We start from the raw sequence: 21,417 nt of genomic DNA on the forward strand, positions 1-21,417 counted from the left end.
GTAACAAAATTTATAACAACAACTTGCACCTTTATCATGCATTTAACATGGGAGACTGTCACAAAGCTCCTCAGGACCATAATCAAACAAAAATCAACACCAAGCCACGAGGCGTACTAAGACAGATGGTTAATAGCTTGGGCAAATTGTTAATTTTTACACAGTGTTTTAAATGAGAGAGTGAAGCATTAATCCCAAGAGGGTGAGGGAGGAAATTCCAGAGATTAGAAGCTAGACAGCTGAAGGCACAAATAATGGAGCAATTAGCTGCCAGATGACACAAGAGATGCAATTTGAGAAGTGAGAAGATCATAAAGGTGTGTGGGGCTGGAGCAGGTAACAGAATTAGGGATGGGCAAGGCCAGGGGTAGATGACAACAGAGTGCTGGATCCATTCGAGTTTACGTAGGGTTGAATATTGGAAGCTGGGAAAGAAAGTAGAGGAGCGGTGAAGTCTAGACACAACAAAGGCATGGACGAGCTGCAGATAAGTTGAGGCAAAAGTAGAGTGGAGAGTGATGCTGCGAAAATACATTGTCTTGGTGCTGGAGCAAAAATCTGGTCAGAAGTTCTGAAAGGATCAAATATGATAATAAGGTTGCAAAAATCCCATTCAATTTTAGATAGTTGCAAGAAAGCAAGATGCAATAGGTGGCTGAGGAACAGAGTTACGGCAGGGACTGAAGACAATGGTTTTGGTCTTACTAATATTTGGTTTCAGAAGGTTTTTGTTCATTTTGTCAGAGACAAGCAGTCTGAAAATCGATGAGGTAATCAGGGGGAGAAGCTGGTAACATCAGGGTTCATCACTAACAGTACAATGATGATGTCATGGAGGAGTTTGCAGCTGAGAAATACGACAGTGCTAAGAACAGGTGTGTGGGATACAGCAGATAATGCTGCTGGAGCTGGAACCCATTGCAGGTGATTCAAAGACTGTAACAGGATAGATAAGAGTAGACTAGCCAGCCAGCAAGACTGCAGAGACACACTGGAGGTGAAGGGTAGGATCCAATGTGCTAAGGATTGCACATTGACTAAAGGAGGTTGAGGAGTGATAGTTTAACGCAGCCAGGTCAGATGGTATTTGTAACCTTAAAAAGGACCATTTCAGTCTGCAGACTGGGAAGGAACCTGATGGGAACGATTTCAACTTGGAATTGGAGAAAAGATGGGCAGGGTTTGGTGGGAAGCAACATATTTCTGCACCTTGAAGGTAACAAGGACAGGAGGTGGTACAGGTCTCTTTCTGAGGTGTACAATTTCCTATTTTTTTTAAACAGTCCTAGTTTTTTAAATGTCGTGTTTCCCCTAACCTTTTCCTTGTGAAGGCATTGATTTTCCCTTCCTCGAATAGCTACGCAGACTATCTTTCTCTGTGAGTTACAACAGTGGGTGACAGCAGGCTAAGTGGGTACACTGTAGCTCTGACTATTCTCATCTGAATTTCACACACATTTTCAGTGGAGTAACACCCAGGAGTGTGAACTATGGTCAGTTTGGAAACATCTGCCTTTTGGGTCGGGGCAAATGGCTGGAAAGAATCCTGCTCCCTCATGCTATTGTATATTCAAAAGCTTCTCTGGAAAAATAAAACCTCAAATATTGCAAATTCACATTAAAGTTCTTTTTTAATAAGATCTCATGATTCATTGACATAACATTCTCCCTATCCCCTGACACCTCCCACCTCCCACCCTCCCCAAAGAAAATGTTATTCAACATCACACTTTTACACAGTCAAGGATTCTGTACAGATTTAAAAAGAACTGAGCTCAGGTTCCAAGCACTGCTTAAGATACAGAGTAAAAATGAAATCTACAAAAAAATCGTATTCAATGAACACATCTGTTTAGAGTTTACAGTAAAAATAATTAGTTAGACATTGTCTGAAGTGCAATATCATTGCTTTCTTGATGAATTGAAAACTGTAAAATGAAATAAAAATACTTCAACGTTCTGTTAAACTAAGAGCCATTCTTTACAGGAAGTAGACCCAATGGTAAGCCTTATATTTGGACTTATATAAAAATCTATTTACATGAAACCATTACAGTTTGGATCACATCTACATGTACATCAGCACCGTAATGCAACAGCAGTGCAACTACAAAACTAGGCCTACTTTACTTGGTCCCTAAACACTTTTATTTAGAGGAAGCCTTAATTTAACAGCTTTTTTTTTAATAATTAAAAACTCATTTTCATCCAATCTACTGCTGGTTACCAAATATTTCATCAAACTCTTGCATCCAGCCTTCCGTCGATCCACTTTTGATAAGAGAGTCCATCAGATCGCCACTGTCTGATAAATTAGAGAAGGAGCCAGCCCCTGATTGGCTGACGTAATTAAAGGACATGTCCTGATTTGTGGTTCTTGTGTGATACCCCTGACCCGGGTTGCTCTGTGCGTAGCAACCTCCTGTTAACTGTTGACCTGTGGCCTGATTAAAACCAGCCATGCTGTGGATTGTCTGGGTCATGCCAGACATGACTATCTGTCTCGGTTGGTTGGTCCTTGCATGTCCTGCAAAATGAGGCATCATTTGTCCTCCAACTGTACCGGCAGTGTCAAGAACTGGCTGCCCCATCGTCTGGGAAAAATGCTGCTTGGCCATCTTAGTTTGACCAGGTTGCATTGGATAAGCTGATTTGTTGCTGAATGGACTCAACTCACTGTTTGCTTGAGTTCTGTTGGGCAAGCTCTGCAAACTGTGTTGCTGCCAGCTCTGAGCTGGAGTACCAGAGCTTCCAATGAGCTGTAGTCTTTGAGCTTGAGCCTTGGGCATTGCTTGCCCTCCTGGTCCTTTGACGTGTTGTTGCTGTTGCTGTTGTTGTTGGGCCAGCACAGGGTTTCCAAGAAGGTTTTGTCCATAACCAGGTACCATTCCAACCCCTTGTCCTGCAATAGGCTGTTTCTGCATCTGGCTAACGTTACGTGCCATGCTCGTGTTACTTTGGTTTGAATGTTGAAGAATTTGGTTCATGCCTGGACTCATACTGTACATTCCTTGTTGGCTACTCTGGGCATTACTGTAGGATACCATGCCAATCTCTGACTGTCCAGTGGTGGCAGGTATCACACCAGAATTCTGGACTGCCGTCATCTGTATCATGCCTGGATTGTGTGCCATCATTCGGGGACGAATTGCATTTTGGAGCGCCTGGTTCCGTGCAGCTGCCAATTCCTGGGCGGCACCTACAACGAGAAAGAGGTAGACGCTAGTTGGATTTTGTTACACGATACCGAACCATTTTAAAACCATATTCCGTCTGTGATCAAACTATTAGTATGACTGTAGTATGGCATCAAATATTTTACTGAGTTCAGTACCACTGAAACCGAGACTGTCGCTTGGAACTGAAACATGTCATGCTTTAATTTGCTGGCATGATGGCCCTCTAGAACCTCAGCTCAGTGGGAATTCTTCACACGAGTCTAGAAAGTCAGAATCTTTGTCTTTGCAGATGTCAGCCCTTGAAGCTGCCATGGTGGGAGCAGTGATGTCATGCTGCAACTGTGCAAAACGCTAGCGCGGCCTCACTTGGAGTACTGTGTCCAGTTCTGGTCGCCCCATTACAGGAGGGATGTGGAAGCATTGGAAAAGCTGCAGAGTAGATTTACCAGGATGTTGCCTGGTCTGGAGGGAAGGTCTTATCAGGAAAGACTGAGGGACTTGGGTCTGTCCTCATTGGAGAGAAAAAGGCTAAGAGGTGATTTAATAGGGACATACCCAGGATGATCAGAGGATTAGGTAGGGTGGACAGTGAGAGTCTTTTTCCGAGGATGGTGACATCAGCTTGTACAAGGGGGCATAGCTACAAATTAAGGAGTGATAGATTTAAAACAGATGCCAGAGGCAGGTTCTTTACTCAGCGGTAAGGGCGTGGAATGCCCTGTCTGCCAGTGTAGTTAACTCAGCCACATTAGAGGCATTTAAACAATCCTTGGATAAGCATATGGATGATGATGGGATAGTGTAGGGGGATGGGCTTAGATTAGTTCACAGATTGGCGCAACATCGAGGGCCTGTTCTGCGCTGTATTGTTCTATGTTCTATGAATGACACCTTAATAAGCACAGCGTACCTTCCAGCAAGAATTGCAGGATAGTAAATGGGAGCAAAATCCATTAACTGGTTTCTCCACTCAAGTAGTTACATTTACCTCTGCACTGTTGTCACTATGTGAAGTGAGACCCTCCAACTCAGCACATAGCAGGTTTTGAACCTGGGAGTTTTCTCTTCTTTACTCTTCAGGACGACAGCATGCAACAAAATTCCGCATTAAGCCACCAGAGAAATTATCAGTTAACTTTAGGTTTTAAAAAGGCAGCTTATTTCTTACCACTCCACCATGAGTTCTATTAGTGAGGTCATCTGTAAGACCACCTTGCAATGACTGACACCTCAATCTCTCCTTCTCTGCAAGGAACTACCCAGCATGCACCAGCATCTTTGCTGCAAAACCTGTCCCCACACAAAGCTAAGATTGGAAACTTACTCAACGAAGAATCACAACAATACACCAGTTGATGACACTCAGAGCTCCTGTCATTGCACTAAGCCATTAGTTGACAATTGTTGTGTTTGCCAACCTCCTTCTCTCCAGCCCTGAACCATAAACAAAGATTTTGAAGACACAGTTTCTGAAAATGTCTTTTTCAAAGAACCACATTAGAATTGAGTTAAGTGCTGCCTACGGACGGATAACACACTGATGACTTGGCGTTGTATTTGAATAAAAGTAAGAAAAACTTGTCTGACCTCCATCAGGAAGTTGGGAAGTCTCCACTGGAGTAACACCCTGCCCTGTGATGTTAAAGGTCCATTGATGAGGATTACACAACACGAGGCCTTTCTTTCCCTAAAGCATTCCCAAAATATTGCCGGCAGTGACAAATTGTCAGGTAAGAGCAGCAAGCTCAAACTGCACAACAGTGAAGTCAATCTTTCTATGTGTCCTGTGTTTATTAACTCTTCCTTTAACAGAAGCAGTTCCTAAAGAGACTTTATGGTGTGGTGGGTTGTTCCTACTTCCTGGACCTGAGATTCCCAGTTCAAGTGCACAGCAGGACTCACTGGCCACAGAGGGAGCGTTCATGACAGTTTTATGGTTGATCATCGGCCTAGGAATCCTTCGACTACCTCCCCACTATTCCCTCAAGGGAAAGGGAAATGTGTTAAGATGCAGCTCTGTCTGAAGCAAAGCATTCACCAACTCAAACCTCACAGCTTAACAGACATTTATTATTGTTTTATATTTTAAACTATTAAGCTGCAGAGGGTTCAGAAGAGATTTACCAGGAAGCTGCCTGGAATGGGGGGTTTGAGTTATAAGGTGACCCTGAATAAGCTGAGACTTTCTTTCCCTGGAGCAATGGAGGTTGAGGCTTTGACTTTATAACGGTTTATAAAATCATAAGGTAAATAGCAAAGATCTTTTCCCTAAGGTGGGGGGAGTTCAAAACTAGCAGGCACATTTTTAAGGGGAGAGGAGAAAGACTTAAAAAAGACATGGGTATAAGTTTTGTTTTTAATATACAGAGCGTGTTCCTGTGTGGAATGAACTTCCAGGTGTAGTAGTGGATGTGGGTACAGTTACAATGTTTAACATACATTTGGTTAAGGACATGAGGAAGAAATGTTTGGAGGGATATGGGTAAAATGCAGGCAGGCGGGACTAGTTTAGTTTGGGATTATGGTTGGCCTGGACTGGTTGGACTGAAGGGTCTGTTTCCATGTTGTATGACCCTATGTCCTTTTCCTTTCCTAACTCTGCTAGTGATTGATGGTTTCCCTGATCAGTGGAGTGTTCTCTTATTCACTGCGTCAAAATTCTTCACCTCAAATATGTGAATTAAACTTGATCATAGCCTTCTTTGCTCCCTCAGAAATACAAATACTATCGAAAATTATTTCTCATAACTATCTATCCTTATTGCTGATATCATCCTGATGAATCCACAGTAGTGAATGAGCCTGAGGATAAATGAACTGCTTTATAACTTAAAGTAGACTCTACATGGTTAAACACACCACTTGGAGAAGTACTCAGTCACACAGACTGAATGCCCTAGACTCTATTCTGAATCTGTACTCAGTCAGTTGATCTTAACTGAAACAGTGCCTAGGTACTAGGTACAGGTACCACAGTGCTCCACCCCCCATCCTAAAGAGGGAAAAACAGCATCAGTCATAAAGGCCTACTCTCTGTTGACTTGGACTAACATTGCTATAAACGCAGATGTTGGGTTGAGGGCAGAATGAAGCTCAGCAATGAGGTACTTCACAAGCAAACAGTCATATTGATACATGTGGTCTAGGCCCACATGCAAAAGGACCACTTGTGAGAGATACCGGAGAGAAGCAGTAAATATGCGGCAAGTACCACAATAAGATTACAGAAGAAAATTAGGAAAGCACTAGTCTCACATCATACACTGTAAAGTCGATAAGTCAATCATCTTCAGAACGCACTATATAATTTAATCTGACATTTGTATTGTGAAAGTAATAAAATGCAACAAAGAATTTTTAAAATACTAAATATCGTGGGAAGGTAAATGAGGTGTTAATGATTCTGAGGTGTCCTAATTTTTAATTGAAAAGAATAATCAAAACCAGGCAATAGGACCATTCAGCCCTACTCTGCCATTCAATCATGGCTGATAGGTTCCTCAACCACATTCTCCTGCTTTCTCCCCGTAACACTTGATCCTCTTGATACTCAAGAACCTGTCTATCTCAGTCTTAAATATACTCAATGAAATGGCCTCCATGGCCTTCTGTGGCAATGAAGTCCATAGACTACCACTTTCTGGCTGAAGAAGTTTCTCCTCATCTTCATTCTAAAGGGTCTTCCCTTTACTCTAAGGCTATGCCCTCGGGTCCTAGTCTCTCGTACGAATGGAAACATCTTCCCAATGTCTACTCTGTCCAGGCCATTCAGTATTCTGTAGTTTTAATTACAACCCCTCTCATCCTTCTAAACTTCATCAAGTATGAACCCAGAGTCCTCAAACGTTCCTCATGTGTTAAACTTTCATTCCTGGGACCATTCTCATGTACCATCTCTGAACACGCTCCAGGGCCAGTACATCCGTCTTGAGATATGGGGCCCAAAACTGGGCACAATAGTCCAACTGTGGTCTGACCAGAGCCTTATAGAGGCTCAGAGGTACATCCCTGCCTTAAGAAATCCGAAGCATCTGCTCTATTTCATGCTTCTATGATTTCACTTATTGGTAAATGAAAACCTTGTCTGCTAGTTAAACAGCTTGGAAAGACAATGGAGCTAGACTCAAGAATACACTTTGAACTATATTACAATGGCTGCATTTGAGCAGTAGCAAAAAGAAGGAAAATGAATTTTCTTCATCAGATTGAGATTTTTTTTTAAAAAATGGGAGATGATTTTGCAAGAAAAAGGCTGGAACTCTCTCTATACCTCCCTGTTCCAACATTACCTCAATAAACAGGGCCTGGTGAAAAAGCAAATCGGAAAAACAACCATTCACTGAGAGCTCAAAGATATGCAGAAAAATGCACAAAAGCTGAGAATGCTGATTAGCAATTAAACAGCTGTGGCCTCAGATAAAGAATCTAACACCTCAGGTTCTCTGAGGACTATTTAACTGTATAAACTATATTCTCCTGCTCTGCAACAATACTTTCCCTCAAAGATTTATTACTTGCATCACATTTTATATTATCTTAGGGTTAGTTGCTAACAAAATCTCTCTTTCAGTTAACATTCTAATTGACGTGCGATAGCTGTGTGCTAAATATTTGTCGTGGCCGGCTGAGCAGTAGGTCAAAAAGAGGGGAATCAATTTGTCTCCCTCCTTGAGATTCTTCTTTCTCTCTCTCTGTCTCCCAGGGAGGGTTTTCACTGGAATTGGAATTAGCAACTTACTCAATGGAGAAGAACAGGCAATCGGGATAACTAAGGTTTTAATTAAGATGTAGGGGAGTTGGTGCAAGTTTTCAGGCATCATATGGACCACCTGCTTTGCCAAGTGCCCAGCACCAACCAGATTGAAGGAGTCCATCAGTGGGAGGTCAGAGGTTGATTGGAGGTTGCTGCAAAAGCAGACTTCAATGAGGTGTAAGGACCCCATCTCCCCATTAAAAAAACCTTAGGCCTAGTGTTTAATGATTCCATTTTGAGGCAGGCTTTAGGTTCACCTTCCTCAGGAGCTCCTGGCTTATCCTTCCTTTGAGCCTTTTCACTGAGGCGACCAGACAATAAACTGCTTCCTGAAAACACTGGGGGAACATTAGGGAGGAAGCTCAGAAAATATGTAAGCAGCTGTAAAAATGGCATACATAATTTAGTGCAGACAGCTGTAGGAATACTGCCTACAGAAAGGAGAAATGTAACATGTACACCCCACAGATTGTATTGAAATAGTTAAGGACGAAACTGAGCATTGTTCTAGCAGGCTTGACTCTCAATATAGAAGAAAGTGAGGACTGCAGATACTGAAGATCAGAGTAAAAATGTGCGGCGCTGGAAAAGCACAGGTCAGGCAGCATCCGAAGAGCGGAAAAATCAAAGTTTCGGGTGTTTCCCCTTCATCAGGACTGTAGGGGGAGCCCAAGGGGGCTGACAGGTAAACAGGAGAGGGGTGGAGCTTGGGGAAAGGTAGCTGGGAATAAGATAGATAGATGAAGATGGGGGGGGGAAATGGTGATAAGTTGGAGTGGACGGTGGAGCGGATAGGTGGGAAGGAAGATGGACAGATAGGACAGTTCAAGAGGGCGGTGCCGGGTTTGAGGACACCTCCTTCCCCTCCCCATCTCCATTCCCTCCGTGATGCCCTCGTTAGGTCCACGCCCCCCGCCAACCCAGCCTCCACTCCCACACCTTCTCTTGCCGCCGCAAGAGGTGTAAAACCTGTGCCCTCACCTCGATCCAAGGCCCCAAAGGATCCTTCCACATCCGGCAGAGATTTTCCTGCACCTCCAAACATCTCAACTACTGTGTCCATTGCTCTCAATGTGGTCTCCTCTACACTGGGGAGACAGGATGCCAACTTGCGGAACATTTCAGAGAACATCTCTGGGACACATGTACCAAACAACCCCACTGCCCTGTGGTTGACCACTTCAACTCCCCCTCCCACTCCACCAAGAACATGCAAGTCCTGGGCCTCCTCCACCTCCAAATCCTAGCCACCCAATGCCTAGAGGAAAACGCCTCATCTTCCGCCTTGGGACCCTCCAACCACACAGCATCAATATCAAATTCACCAGTTTCTTCATCTCCCTTCAACCCATCTCATCCCAGATCCAACCCTCCAACTCAGCACCACCCTCTTGAACTATCCTACCTGTCCCATCTTCCTTCCCACCTATCTGCTCCACCCTTTGGTCCAAACTATCACCATCACCCTCCATCTTCATCTACCTATCGCCTTTCAAGCTACCTTCCCCCAGTCTCAGCCCCCAGTCTCTATTTATCTCTCAGCCCCTTTTGCCCCCCCTCCCCCATATTCCTGATGAAGGGCTTATGCCTAAAACATCAACTCTCCTGCTCCTCGGATGCTACTTGACCTGCTGCGCTTTTCCAGCGCCACACACTTTGACTCTAGACTCTCAACATGTTCAACTAATATGGAGAAACAAACAAAAATATCAATGTTTTACTACACAGGCAAAACAGTTAACTATCAGTTAGAGGAAGTGTGACCAAATGGTACAGTGTTCTGTTCAGTGTGTTCCTTGAATAATGCATCCAATTCTGTTTGAGTCAGAACAGGAAGAGAGACACATTGGAGCGCAAGTTACAAAGCTCATTCCAAAGGTCGAGAGATTGAACTATGAGCAAAGACTTGAGAAAATTAGGCTTTTCCAGCTTGTCAAGAAGTATCTGAAAATTTGTAGATGTCTGAAAAATCATTAACAAGTGGCAATAGTGAACCAAATATTTTGTTAAATAGCAAGTTTAGAGCTTGATATAAAATTGTCAGAGATATGTCATCAGGAAAGGGCTTTCTGCACACAAAGTGACCAAATATGTTATAAATTCCCAGGCTGAAAAGTAGCAAGACTTGCTAAGACTATCAGTGCTGGGGGGAATTCAAACCTGCCATTCTAACCCTGTCCGGTCTGGCCCAGGATAAACTCTGGGCCAGTAATTTCTGTCTTGGCTCTTCCAATCTCCAGCACAGCTTTGGCAGAAACCCCGAAAGAAATGGTACAATTCTGCCAGTCACAGCAGAAAATCAGTGAATACCTATGAAAATTCTACCCCTTAGTTTTCAAGCACTGGATAAAACATTACTGAAAATCTGTTTTCAGATTAGAAAACAGCATGGCCTCCACCTCAGACATTACACAATATTCTCGTTCTATCATTAAGATTCATCTTAATTCATCTATGTAAAGGAGACTGGGCAGATTTGCTGATGCAAACATTTCACCATTGGTGATGGCCTCCCACATCCGAGCTAAAAGACCCTGTTTTCCACGTGTGGATATACTGGCAGGAGACAGAGTACAATTGCACAGGCGTTGTCAGGTCTCCAGCCCTTTCAATGCTTAATCAATCATTCTTCATAAACCCAACCAAGCTATTCAAATGTAAACAGTGTCACAACTAACACAAAGGCATACACCCTTATCTAAGGATACAGTGACACTGGCTGCAGACTAAGCTGAACTTAAGCTAATGCTCCTTATGCAATCCATCTGTTTATTTTAGTATACTCCAGCAAAATAAAAACAAGGGATGGAGCCCTCTGGCCTCTTCAACATCACAAAGGCTGGACTACTGAAAAATGCAGCTTGCCACTTGCGGTTTCACTATATTGCTCACTGCCAATAGAGGAAAGCCTGTTCATTAGGCTGCAGTGCAGATTTCACTCACGTCATTATTAAGTGAATCACTCTAATGCAATAATGTAATGTGTTCCATTTGAATGCAATCACATGGAAATCAGCTCAGCAGGAGCAAAAATATGGGAAGATCGCCTGATTGACAGAGCATGAAGATAAAGAACAAGCAGTGTAAAAGTTCGCCTTCCCCTCCAAATTTCTTCTCTTGTACAGACATATAAAAGAGGACCAGGCCATTCGGCATGCAATAAGATCATGGATGATCTGATTGTCACCCCAAATCCACATTCCTGCCCACCCCAATAACCTTTCACCTCCTTTCTTAATGAGAATCTATCTATAATAGTTTAAAGCAAGGTACTGTGGATGCTGCAGATCTGAACCAGAGACAGAAAGTGCTGGAGAAATTCAAATCTGGCAGCATCTTTCGAAAGAAAAACAGAATCAACATTTCAAGTCCAGTGACCCTTCAGCCTGCGGAGCCTTTTTGTTTAAGAATCTATCTATCTCTGCCTTCAAAATTGTCAAGAACTCTCCTTCCATCACCTTTTCAGGAAGACCCATAACCATTGAGAGAAAATATTTTCCCGCCTCTCTGTTTTAAATAAGGAATCCCTGATTACTATAACAGGAAACATCCTGATGAAGTGCCAGGTCTCTGCTGTGTCTGCCATTGTTCAAATGTGAGTCGGGACAATCCATGCCACAAGGCCTTATAACCCAATGAATGATATCCCATTTCAACCTGATCCTCACCTCATTCTTCACTCTCACATGTGCACTTTCCAACACAAGTCATAAGATAGCAATCAAAAGCTTGAACCTTCACTGATAACTTTTTTGATTTCCGTCCCCACCAGAGGTCCTGAGGCAAAATGTAGCCACCCTGCTGAAATGAAATTGGCACTAAAATAATGTAGACTTTGTTTTTTTCTTAACATATACAAGGTATATAAGAAGTAAGCAAATTGATGAATTTTGATGTTTGGATGCAGATTAGGATTTCACAGTTTCCTTTCTACATCCTGTTCTGGTTTGCAAGACTCATGCCCAAGCCAATCAGAGCCTATCTTCATTGAGTATTTAGGGGAGCCCCTGCAACAATGATGGCATGGTGGCTCAGTGGTTAGCACTGTTCCCTCACACCACCAGGGACCTGAGATCGATACCACCCTTGGGTGACTGTCTGTGTGCAGTTTGCACATTCTCTCCATGTCTGTGGGTTTCCTCCGAGTGCTCTGTTTTCCTCCCACAATCCAAAGATGTACAGGCTAGGTGGACTGGCCATGCTGAATTGCCCCTTAGTGACCAGAGATGTGAAGGCTACATAGATTAGCCATGGGAAATGCAGGTTTATGGGAATAGTGTAGTGGGGTGGGTCTGGGTGGGATGTGTTTTGGACAGTCAACGTGAACTCAATGGTAGCTTTTGCATTGCAGATTTCTATAAACATTCCATGTAAGGCAGTAATTTGAACTCAGCATTTTATGTGTGGAGGAGCTGGTGGGTTACTATAGAACCACGTGTCATTTAAAGGTCTCTGTGATATATGGAGTAGCAGACCCTTCAAGTATTGTAAGTTAAGCTTTGCACAGAACTAACAAAGTGGGATGGAATTTGCAAAATATGTTAATAAAAATCGCTGGGAGGGAGGGGGTGAGGGGCTAGTAAGAAAAAGGAAAACATTGCTGAGTCCAGAGCATGTGATGAATGTTGATGTTTTCAAATGCATACGGAAATCAGGTGGATTTTTGGACTTTGGACTCTGCTCTTGACTGATTCCTGGTATCTCTTTTTCAGGCAATTATTAATAAAATCTATTCTGAAGTACCCTTGATGTCTCGATTATGATGGAACAAACCAGTAACCAGCGACCACCCCCCCCCCACTCCCACCCACCTGTTTTAAAAAATATTTTCTCTTTAATAGTGAGTTCTGTTTTGGGGGTAACAGACCAATTGATGGTGAGAGGATAGATGTGTACATGACATCTTCCAAGGCTGCTGGTGATGCCACTTAGTGACAACTTGTCCTCTGACCATTCCTTTCCCAGTGATATGGGTCATTTTGGCAGATTGAGTTGTGAATCGTTTCATGCCGCAACGCGTTCTAACTCTGACTTTTCTCTCTCCCAAATTTGAAGTTAAGAGTTTTTAAGCACTTTTCTTAATGTTTATATTTCATAGAAGTTTGGTAACTCAGCAGGTAAATGCACTTTACGGTTTAGAAAGGAACCACATTTGCCAGGAAGATCCCATGAATTGTAGCCAAATAGTTTTATGAGTGGCCTACTGAGCTCCTTAAGCCTGCTCCACCAGGCTATTAGCTCATAAGTGCACGGTCTTTTAACTCCAACTACCCACTTTGGTTCCATTACCCTCCCTATCCTTACATCATAAAAATGTATCTGAACTGGTTTTAATGTTTTCAAATGACATGTTTACAATTTAACAACTGGTTGGTGACCACATTTCCACAACCCTTTATGGAAAGAAATGCATTTTAAAATCACCCCAAGTAGCCTAGCTTGAATTTTAAGGTTACAACCCCTGTTTCTGGACTCCCCTAACTGAGAAAAATAGTTTTTCTCTCATGAATATGTTACCCAGCTGATGCTGCTTTTCGGAGCCTAAGAAAACCTGAGAAGAAAGAATATCTTCCAAATCTGCTGATAATGCCCATTTGCCTTCTCCAAAAGCTCTTGCCTGGAATATAGTTCACTTATCTGTTCTCATGACGAGCATTTTAGTTTCTTCAAACAGGATAGTTTGTAGGCATCTGTCACTGCAGTTTATTAACTTCCAAAAAGGTCTGAATCAACAAACAGATACATGAGGTTCAGTGCCATTTTATAGCTTTCCAGCACTTTTAACTTGGAGTGAATTTTGTTCATTGTTGGTTTCATAAGCTTGATATAACCTGATCATGTGACCACTGACCACCTTAAGTCTGTTTTTCTAATTTTTTTTCAAAGCATTTTATTCATGAAATGTCTGAGATATTAACATCAGATGATGTCCAGAGATGTGTGGGTTAGGTGAATTAGCCATGCTAAATTGTCCATAGTGTCCAGGGATATGCAGGCTAGGTGGATTAGCCATGGGAAATGCAGGGTTATAGGGAGGGGGTGGGTCTGGGTGGGATGCTCTTTGAAGGGTCAGTGTTGACTTGATGGGCCAAAAGGCCTGTTTCCACACTGTAGGGATCCTGTGATTCTGAAGACTTTGATCATCTTAAACACTTGATTTGGATCATCCTGGAATCCTTCCATACAAACCTATAAAATCTCTCCTCATAATGCAAAACACCCTTTTAATCCCAGCATCTCTCTGGTTAACCTATAATGCATTCAATCCAAGGCTATTATATTACTACTGAAATGCAGTGCCCCAGAATTGAAGGCAGCACTCCAGATAAATTTAAAACATAGTACTGTGTATCTGGAATATAACTCCCAACCCATTCTATTCCATTCCTCTTCATTTTAAAGTCAAAATTCCATTTCCCTGTTCAATCAGTTTCTGTATCTGTTCTCTAGCTTTGAGCAATTACTGGACTAGGGCCCTTAGATCGCTCCCCTTAACCACAGTTCCTGTTTTCATTTAGAATATATTCTGATTTATGGTTCTTAGGTTCAAAGTGAATGACCTCATACTTTCCTACCTTTTATTTTATCTGCCACAGCCTTGCCCATTCACTTAATCTATCTCTGTCCTTTTGCAACTTCCTATTCCCATCTACATTATTTACTGTGCCAACTAACTTATTGTCGACAGGTACCTTCAGATATATGGCTCTCTTGTCCTTCATCCAAATCATTTATAAATATAGTAAAAAGCTGCAGTCCGGTGCAGATCTCTGGGGATCACAGCATGCTGCCAATTTGTGTATATTCCCATTATCCCCACTCATTGTTCGTTCTAACCAATTCCCTATTAAAGCCATAGGTTGCTTTCCAATTCCACGTGCTCTCGTATTTGTTAACAGTCTCTTCTGTGGAAGTGCAACAAAATCATTTGTCAAAAGTCAGCTAATGTATTTGTGGAGCTCTGCAGTCAAGTGCAGTGGCCACTTTAAAAATAAATGTCTCCTGGAAGACCATATAAATAACTGCTATAGATCCCATCTCATTTACTGTATTACTTCCTCAAAAATGCAACTAGCTTCGTTGGACATGACATAACCTTTATAAAATACATGCTATTTTCTCTGATCAGCTCATTATCTCTCCAAGTGTTCAGTCACTCTGTCCTATAACAGATTCTAGTAACTTCCTTGCATTGGGTCGATAATTTTCAAGCTCAATCTCTTAGCCATTTTAAATATTGAGTGACACTGGCAATTTTCCAATCCAAGTTGACAATTCCTGAATCAAGAATATTTTGGAAGATCATGATTAATGCTTTAACAATGTCCTCACCTAATTCTTTTAATATTCTGTCATGGAAACTATCAAATCACAGAATATTTCTTTATCTTTAAGCTCATTAGTCTCACTATCAATATTTCTGGTATTTATATTGAACCTAGTTTATTCTTCCTGTATTTTATAATGGATATAACTGGTATCACAAATCATCTAAATCTATTACAAAGGGACCCAAATTACTCCGTATCACCCTCTCAATATATTGGTAGAACATAGAACAGTACAGCACAGAACAGGCCCTTCAGCCCACGATGTTGTGTCGACCATTGATCCTCATGTGAGGTAAACCTAATGTACGAACCCTCAAATTTCTGTGACCATGTGCATGGCCAGCAGTCTCTTAAATATCCCCAATGACCTCACTTCCACAACTGCCGCTGGCAACACATTCCATGCTCCCACAACTCTCTGTGTAAAGAACCCGCCTCTGACATCCCCTCTATACTTTCCACCAACAGCTTAAAACTATAACCCCTCGTGTTAACAATTTCTGCCCTGGGAAAAAGTCTCTGTCTATCAACTCTATCTATGCCTCTCATTATCTTGTATACCTCAATTAGGTTCCCCTTCTTCCTTCTTTTTTCCAATGAAAAAAGTCCGAGCTCAGTCAACCTCTCTTTGTAAGATAAGCCCTCCAGTCCAGGCAGCATCCTGGTAAACCTCCTCTGAACCCTCTCCAAAGCTTCCACATCTTTCCTATAATAGGGCGACCAGAACTGGACACAGTATTCCAAGTGCAGTCTAACTAAAGGTTTATAGAGCTGCAACAAGATCTCACGGCTCTTAAACTCAATCCCCCTATAAATGAAAGCCAAAACACCATATGCTTTCTTAACAACCCTGTCCACTTGGGTGGCAATTTTAATGTACCTGCACACCAAGATCCCTCTGTTCCTCCACAGTGCCAAGAAGCCTGTCATTAATCCTGTACTCAACTTTCAAGTTCGACCTTCCAAAATGCATCACTTCGCATTTATCCAGGTTGAACTCCATCTGCCACCTCTTAGCCCATCTCTGCATCCTGTCAATATCACAAATCAGCCTACAACAGTCCTCTATACTGTCAACGACACCTCCAACCTTTGTGTCGTCTGCAAACTTGCTGACCCATCCTTCAATCTCCTCATCCAAGTCATTAATAAAAATATAAAAATTACAAAGAGTAGAGGCCTAAGAACAGAGCCCTGTGGAACACCACTCATCACTGACTTCCAGGCAGAATACTTTCCTTCCACTACCACTTCTGTCAACCAGCCAATTCTGTACCAGAGAGATAAATTTCCCTGTATCCCATTCCTCCTCACTTTCTGAACAAGCCTACCACGGGGAACCTTATCAAATGCCTTGCTTGCTGAAGTCCATGTACACCACATCCACCGCTCGACCCTCATTAACTTGTCTAGTAACATCCTCAAAGAACTCAATAAGTTTTGTGAGGCATGACCTGCCCCTCACAAAGCCATGCTGACTGCATTTAATCAAGCCATGCTCTTCCAGATGGTCATAAATCCTATCCCTCAGAATCCTTTCTAACACCTTGCAGACAACCTTTCATGTTTAAATTTCTGAAGTATGCCAAGTCAGAAAATACCACTGTTTTTTCTGGGAAACAAAATTGGAATACTGAAACAAAAACAGTTACAGTTCTTCAAAAGACCTGAGTGCAAATTGCAATTGGGTGGGTTCTCTTGATTCTGTGCTACAGTATATGACCTGGGAAACAAGGTCGATGGCCATTCACTGCACTGCTGGGGTTTTTCACTGAAGTTGCAGTGAGAGATCAGGAGAAGCCCCGTGGAAATTTGCCAGCTAATAATTCCCGCCCAAATGCCTGAGCTGACATTGGACTCAACCTTGACTTTCTACATGATCGAATGGCTTGCTAAGATTGACTATCAAAGAAACAGAATAGACACTGGAGTAAGGTACAGAATATAAGCACGAGTCAGTATCTTTAAGATAGGAAAGGGTAGGCACCGAAAACCAAAGGAAAAAGCTGAATATAAATTGGAAATCCCCTAGCTAAAAATACGTGCAATAAATGGGACCAATAACTCCATATGTGCGTAGTTAACTCATTAATAAAATTATTAGATATAAATTATCCAGGTAATTTCAATTAATAAACTACACAATTGAGCTTCTTGAGGATTACGAGGGGTTCTCTGTGAGAGGGACACAGGATGTACAAGGTCCACAAATACATCAATCAAGTAAGAACTCAAAGAGCATTCAACCAAAATTGGTTGTTATAGTTAAAAAAAAATGTCACCGTTGATTGTGGGGGCTACTGATGGAAGATGGTGGTGAATAATAGCATAGCAACAGTAGTGCTGTAATCACTGGTGGTAACCATGCTGTTCATCATGGCTGTTCCTGCCAGAATTTCACTGGGAAACAAATGGAAACGAGATGGAATAAATTGCTGTTTGGCAAAAGAAAACATAAAAGAAATGCTTGCTAGATATAGTACAGTTTGAAAACAAAAAGACTCTAAAATTATACCATGGCATTAAGCGTACAAATGCTAATGCTTTTGGCTGAAATTCCACCTTTGGCTATTTGTGCTGAGGTTTTAACATGTTTAAAATAAATAGAGCAACACCTCTGCTAAAATAGCTGAGAAAAGAAATTCAGTTTAATGTGCTAAGTATTTTATATTGGATTCTGCAGCCAGGGTTTTTATGCACACAAAAACAGGGGTAAACAATATGATGCAGCAGAACTTGATGGGATTACTTTGTCCTTTTGCATGTGTGCTTTGTTAAGCAGGTGCCAAAATAATCAGTAACTGTCAAATGCCTCAAATTCCTCCTCTCCTCTCACTGAAGGAGGTGGTTTATATTGTCATGTAGTTCCAAAGGCATCAGATTTTGTCTAAGTTCATTTGGTCAATGCTCCTGCAAAGCGTCCTGTGGGCATTTTACACTGCTATAGGTGCTACATAAATGCAAGTTGCTGCATGTCGTCGTTTTTGACCTTTCACTGTGTATCAGTGATGATTGGCATCATATTGAATCAGGGAGGGGGTGATTACAATATGCATTATTCACATCTACATTTATTATTGCAATTTCTAGTCGTCCAGGAGCAGGTACCTGAACTAATTTTCCAAATTTACCTCAGGAGTGTCTGGTCTAATTATATAACGTCAAATATCATCTGACTGAGAGCAGCTGCCACAGGGCCATCTGCAGATGGAAGTTGGATCCTCACTGATCTGTCGATTCTATAAGCCATGCATTTACCATATGAACCACACAGGCTGGCTGAAACGTCAGGATAATTACATGTAAAATAGTATTACACTACATTTTTCACTTTAGTTTAGTGGAAATTTTTTAAAAACTTATGTAGAGTGCACTTGAAAACTTCCAATCGTGTCATGTGAGGTGCATTGCTGAACACGGCCTTAGCAGGAAAGAAGCATTAAACTAACAGGTCTGTTTTGGGTTGCTGTGATTCCACTGACGAGTGAGTCATTGTGTTAGTGTTAACATTTAGTTTCACAGTTCCCCAGAAAGCTAAAACAATCTGAATACTTTGTGGGCAAATACCATATGTGAAATGATTCATTCAATAAAGACGCGACTTTACAAATAACAAAAGAAAAGTCATGGGGAGAAAGTTGATAGCTGCTGGGAACATGATTTGGTTAAAAAAAAACAAACATCAAAGTGAAGAATCGAGCTAAATGTTGTACCCCTCCAGTTGAAGTTCAGCGGCACCCATCAAGCCTTACATTCTCACGAGGTACTTTGCAGAACATTTTCTTGGCTTCCAAAGAGGTGCAATAAAACAATATGGAGAGGACCTCACCATGATTGAATAGTTAGATACTGTCCTTACGTAACGGTGATCCTGTCTGCAGAGAGCAGGGGTTGGTACAGAAATCATAAAACTGCTCCTGGCCAGGACCCCCATCCCATGTCTCCTAACCCAAGCACATGGGCCCCGCCCCTGGCCTTAGCACTGCCCCAAGTCCCAGTTATTTGGTCCTGATTTACCTCTCCAGCTTTGGCCCTGGTACACAATGATTTAGTGATATTGGGAGGATGAGGTAACCACAGGTATTCTGTCAGCAGCAGTATGCTCCCACTGCTAACGGAGATCGCCATGTATACCCTGACAGCTTCCTTCCCTGCAGCCTCCCCTCCACCCAACCAACCCTTCCACATGCCCAATCAGGCTCAAAGTGGCCCACAGGAGGCCTACTTCTTTGTGAAAGGGCCCATTCCATAACAACACCCCGCCTCCCACACTCCAAAGATCCTTAGACAGCACCTTCCAAACCCATGACCACTTCCATCTAGAAGGACAAGGGAGAAGGTACTTGGAAATACCACCACCTGCAAGTTCCCTCCAAGCCACTCACTATCCTGACTTGGAAATATACCGCCAGTCCTTCACAGTCATTGGGTCAAAATCCTGGAATTCCCTCCCTACCAGTATTGTGGGTGAACCCACAGCAAGTGGACTGCAGTGATTCAAAAAGGCAGCTCATCACCACCTTCTTAGGGGAAAATAGGGATGGGCTATCAATGCTGGCCAGCCAGTGATGCCCAATAATTAAAATAACTCATCGACCAACCCCTCCCACCTCTCATAGTGGCCTGTCTGCATGGCTCCAGTGGCCTATTGCTGGACTTGCTCCATTGTTACTGCTCCTGTTTAATTACAGTCCCTGGAGTGGCCACTGCAACTGGTGGTGGTGCTGCTGGTACCAAATAGTTTCTAGTCCTGCAGTTTGCTGGCAGGCCTTAAGCACTAGATTGCTGTCCTTAAAAGAGATTGGAGCGCTGATACAAGGAAAGGAGTGAAAACAGGTCATGGCTCCCATAACGGAGACTCCCCTAGCATGTGGTTTGGTCTAACACTGCCACCTAAAGTCTCATCCTGGCACTGCATCAGTAGAGGAAAGTGATCATCTCCACAGGACTCCATGAACTTCAGCTAAGGTTGACACCCAATTGGTTTGGCTGGCCATTCTAACCATTCTGTTTTGTGTTGCAGAGATGGATATTTCTCTTGGCATAGCAGGAGAACTAAGTGAGGGTTCCAGGCATCTCCAGGGTTGGGAAGCAGCAGAGTAGGTTTGGGAATGGGTGTGGAAGATTCTAATTGTGATTGCAGTAACAGGCTACTGGACTAACAACCAATTCAGTGTAGAATCCACTGGCAGTTTATCAACACCAACTGCCTGGCTCCCCAGAAAAATCTTAGTTACACTTGAATTTCATATTTTGATTTAATACTGTTTCATTCAGAGGATTTGGAAGCTCAACACTTGAGTATTAGTAAAAGTAAAGACATCAGAGTTTTCCTGGAACATCTACTTCTCTTCCAATGTAAGCATTGCTTAAGTAACATGAACATACAATGGGAAAGGGATGCAGACCGATTATCACATGATTCATTTTGAATTACACAGAAAAGCGATAATTCTCAAATTCTCTGACTTATTTTCACAGTACAACAGCTTTAGAAATGCATGCAAAATCCTTTTTACTTAACTTTGAAAAAGTGTCAGATTGAGAAAGCTAGAAAAAGAAACGCGCTTCTGAAAAAATAAATTCTGAAAGGTCTCCCTGATTTTTCAGGCACCTCATAATGCAGTTAATGGCTCAGTGTCATGGGCCACGGTCTGATCATTTCTCTGAACTGGGGCAGATGATCCAGCTCAGGGCAGTGCTCCTGTGTGACACTGGTCACATTGTCCCTTGAATAGGAAGAATAAAAAAAAACAGCAGAGGCTATTACCTCTGATCGTTAAGTATATTTACGTATGTCAGATACTATCACTTACATTTTTGAATCAGAAGCTGTGGGTGTGAACCCCATACAAAGATTTCGGTGAATAATTCAGGTTTGTATTCCAATGTAATAGTGCTCTGCCAGAGAATAACAGCATCATTCCCTGAATTAGATACTGGGGGTTACAAGATCCTATAGCCTCAAGTGACAATGAACAAGGACTTGTCCTGGTGCCTTGACGAAAATTCTTCTCTTATATCAACACCACCTAAGTGATTAGTATTGTGGCTCCCTGGATGATGGTAGTGCACAGTTCGTCCACACGACAACTAACAAACTTCCAAATATAATTCATTGTGTAAAGTTCTTTGGAGAGTTCTGCCTGAAACA

At 42.3% G+C, this 21,417-nt stretch overlaps 1 protein-coding gene across 4 annotated transcripts in view; it reads right to left on the bottom strand.

The window, feature by feature from the left end:
• Positions 1–1,698: 1,698 nt before the first annotated feature.
• maml3 (mastermind-like transcriptional coactivator 3) overlaps positions 1,699–21,417 on the bottom strand; it is a 532,838-nt gene continuing 513,119 nt past the window's right edge. For all 4 annotated transcript variants that reach the window (XM_072584105.1, XM_072584103.1, XM_072584102.1 and 1 more), the window contains exon 5: positions 1,699–3,199. In XM_072584105.1, coding sequence (XP_072440206.1) covers positions 2,214–3,199 — 986 coding nt within the window. In that variant the 3' untranslated portion in view covers positions 1,699–2,213. The remainder of the gene's footprint in view (positions 3,200–21,417) is intronic.

This window comes from Chiloscyllium punctatum, chromosome 14 (genome assembly GCF_047496795.1).
Source record: "Chiloscyllium punctatum isolate Juve2018m chromosome 14, sChiPun1.3, whole genome shotgun sequence".
Lineage (NCBI taxonomy): Eukaryota > Metazoa > Chordata > Chondrichthyes > Orectolobiformes > Hemiscylliidae > Chiloscyllium > Chiloscyllium punctatum.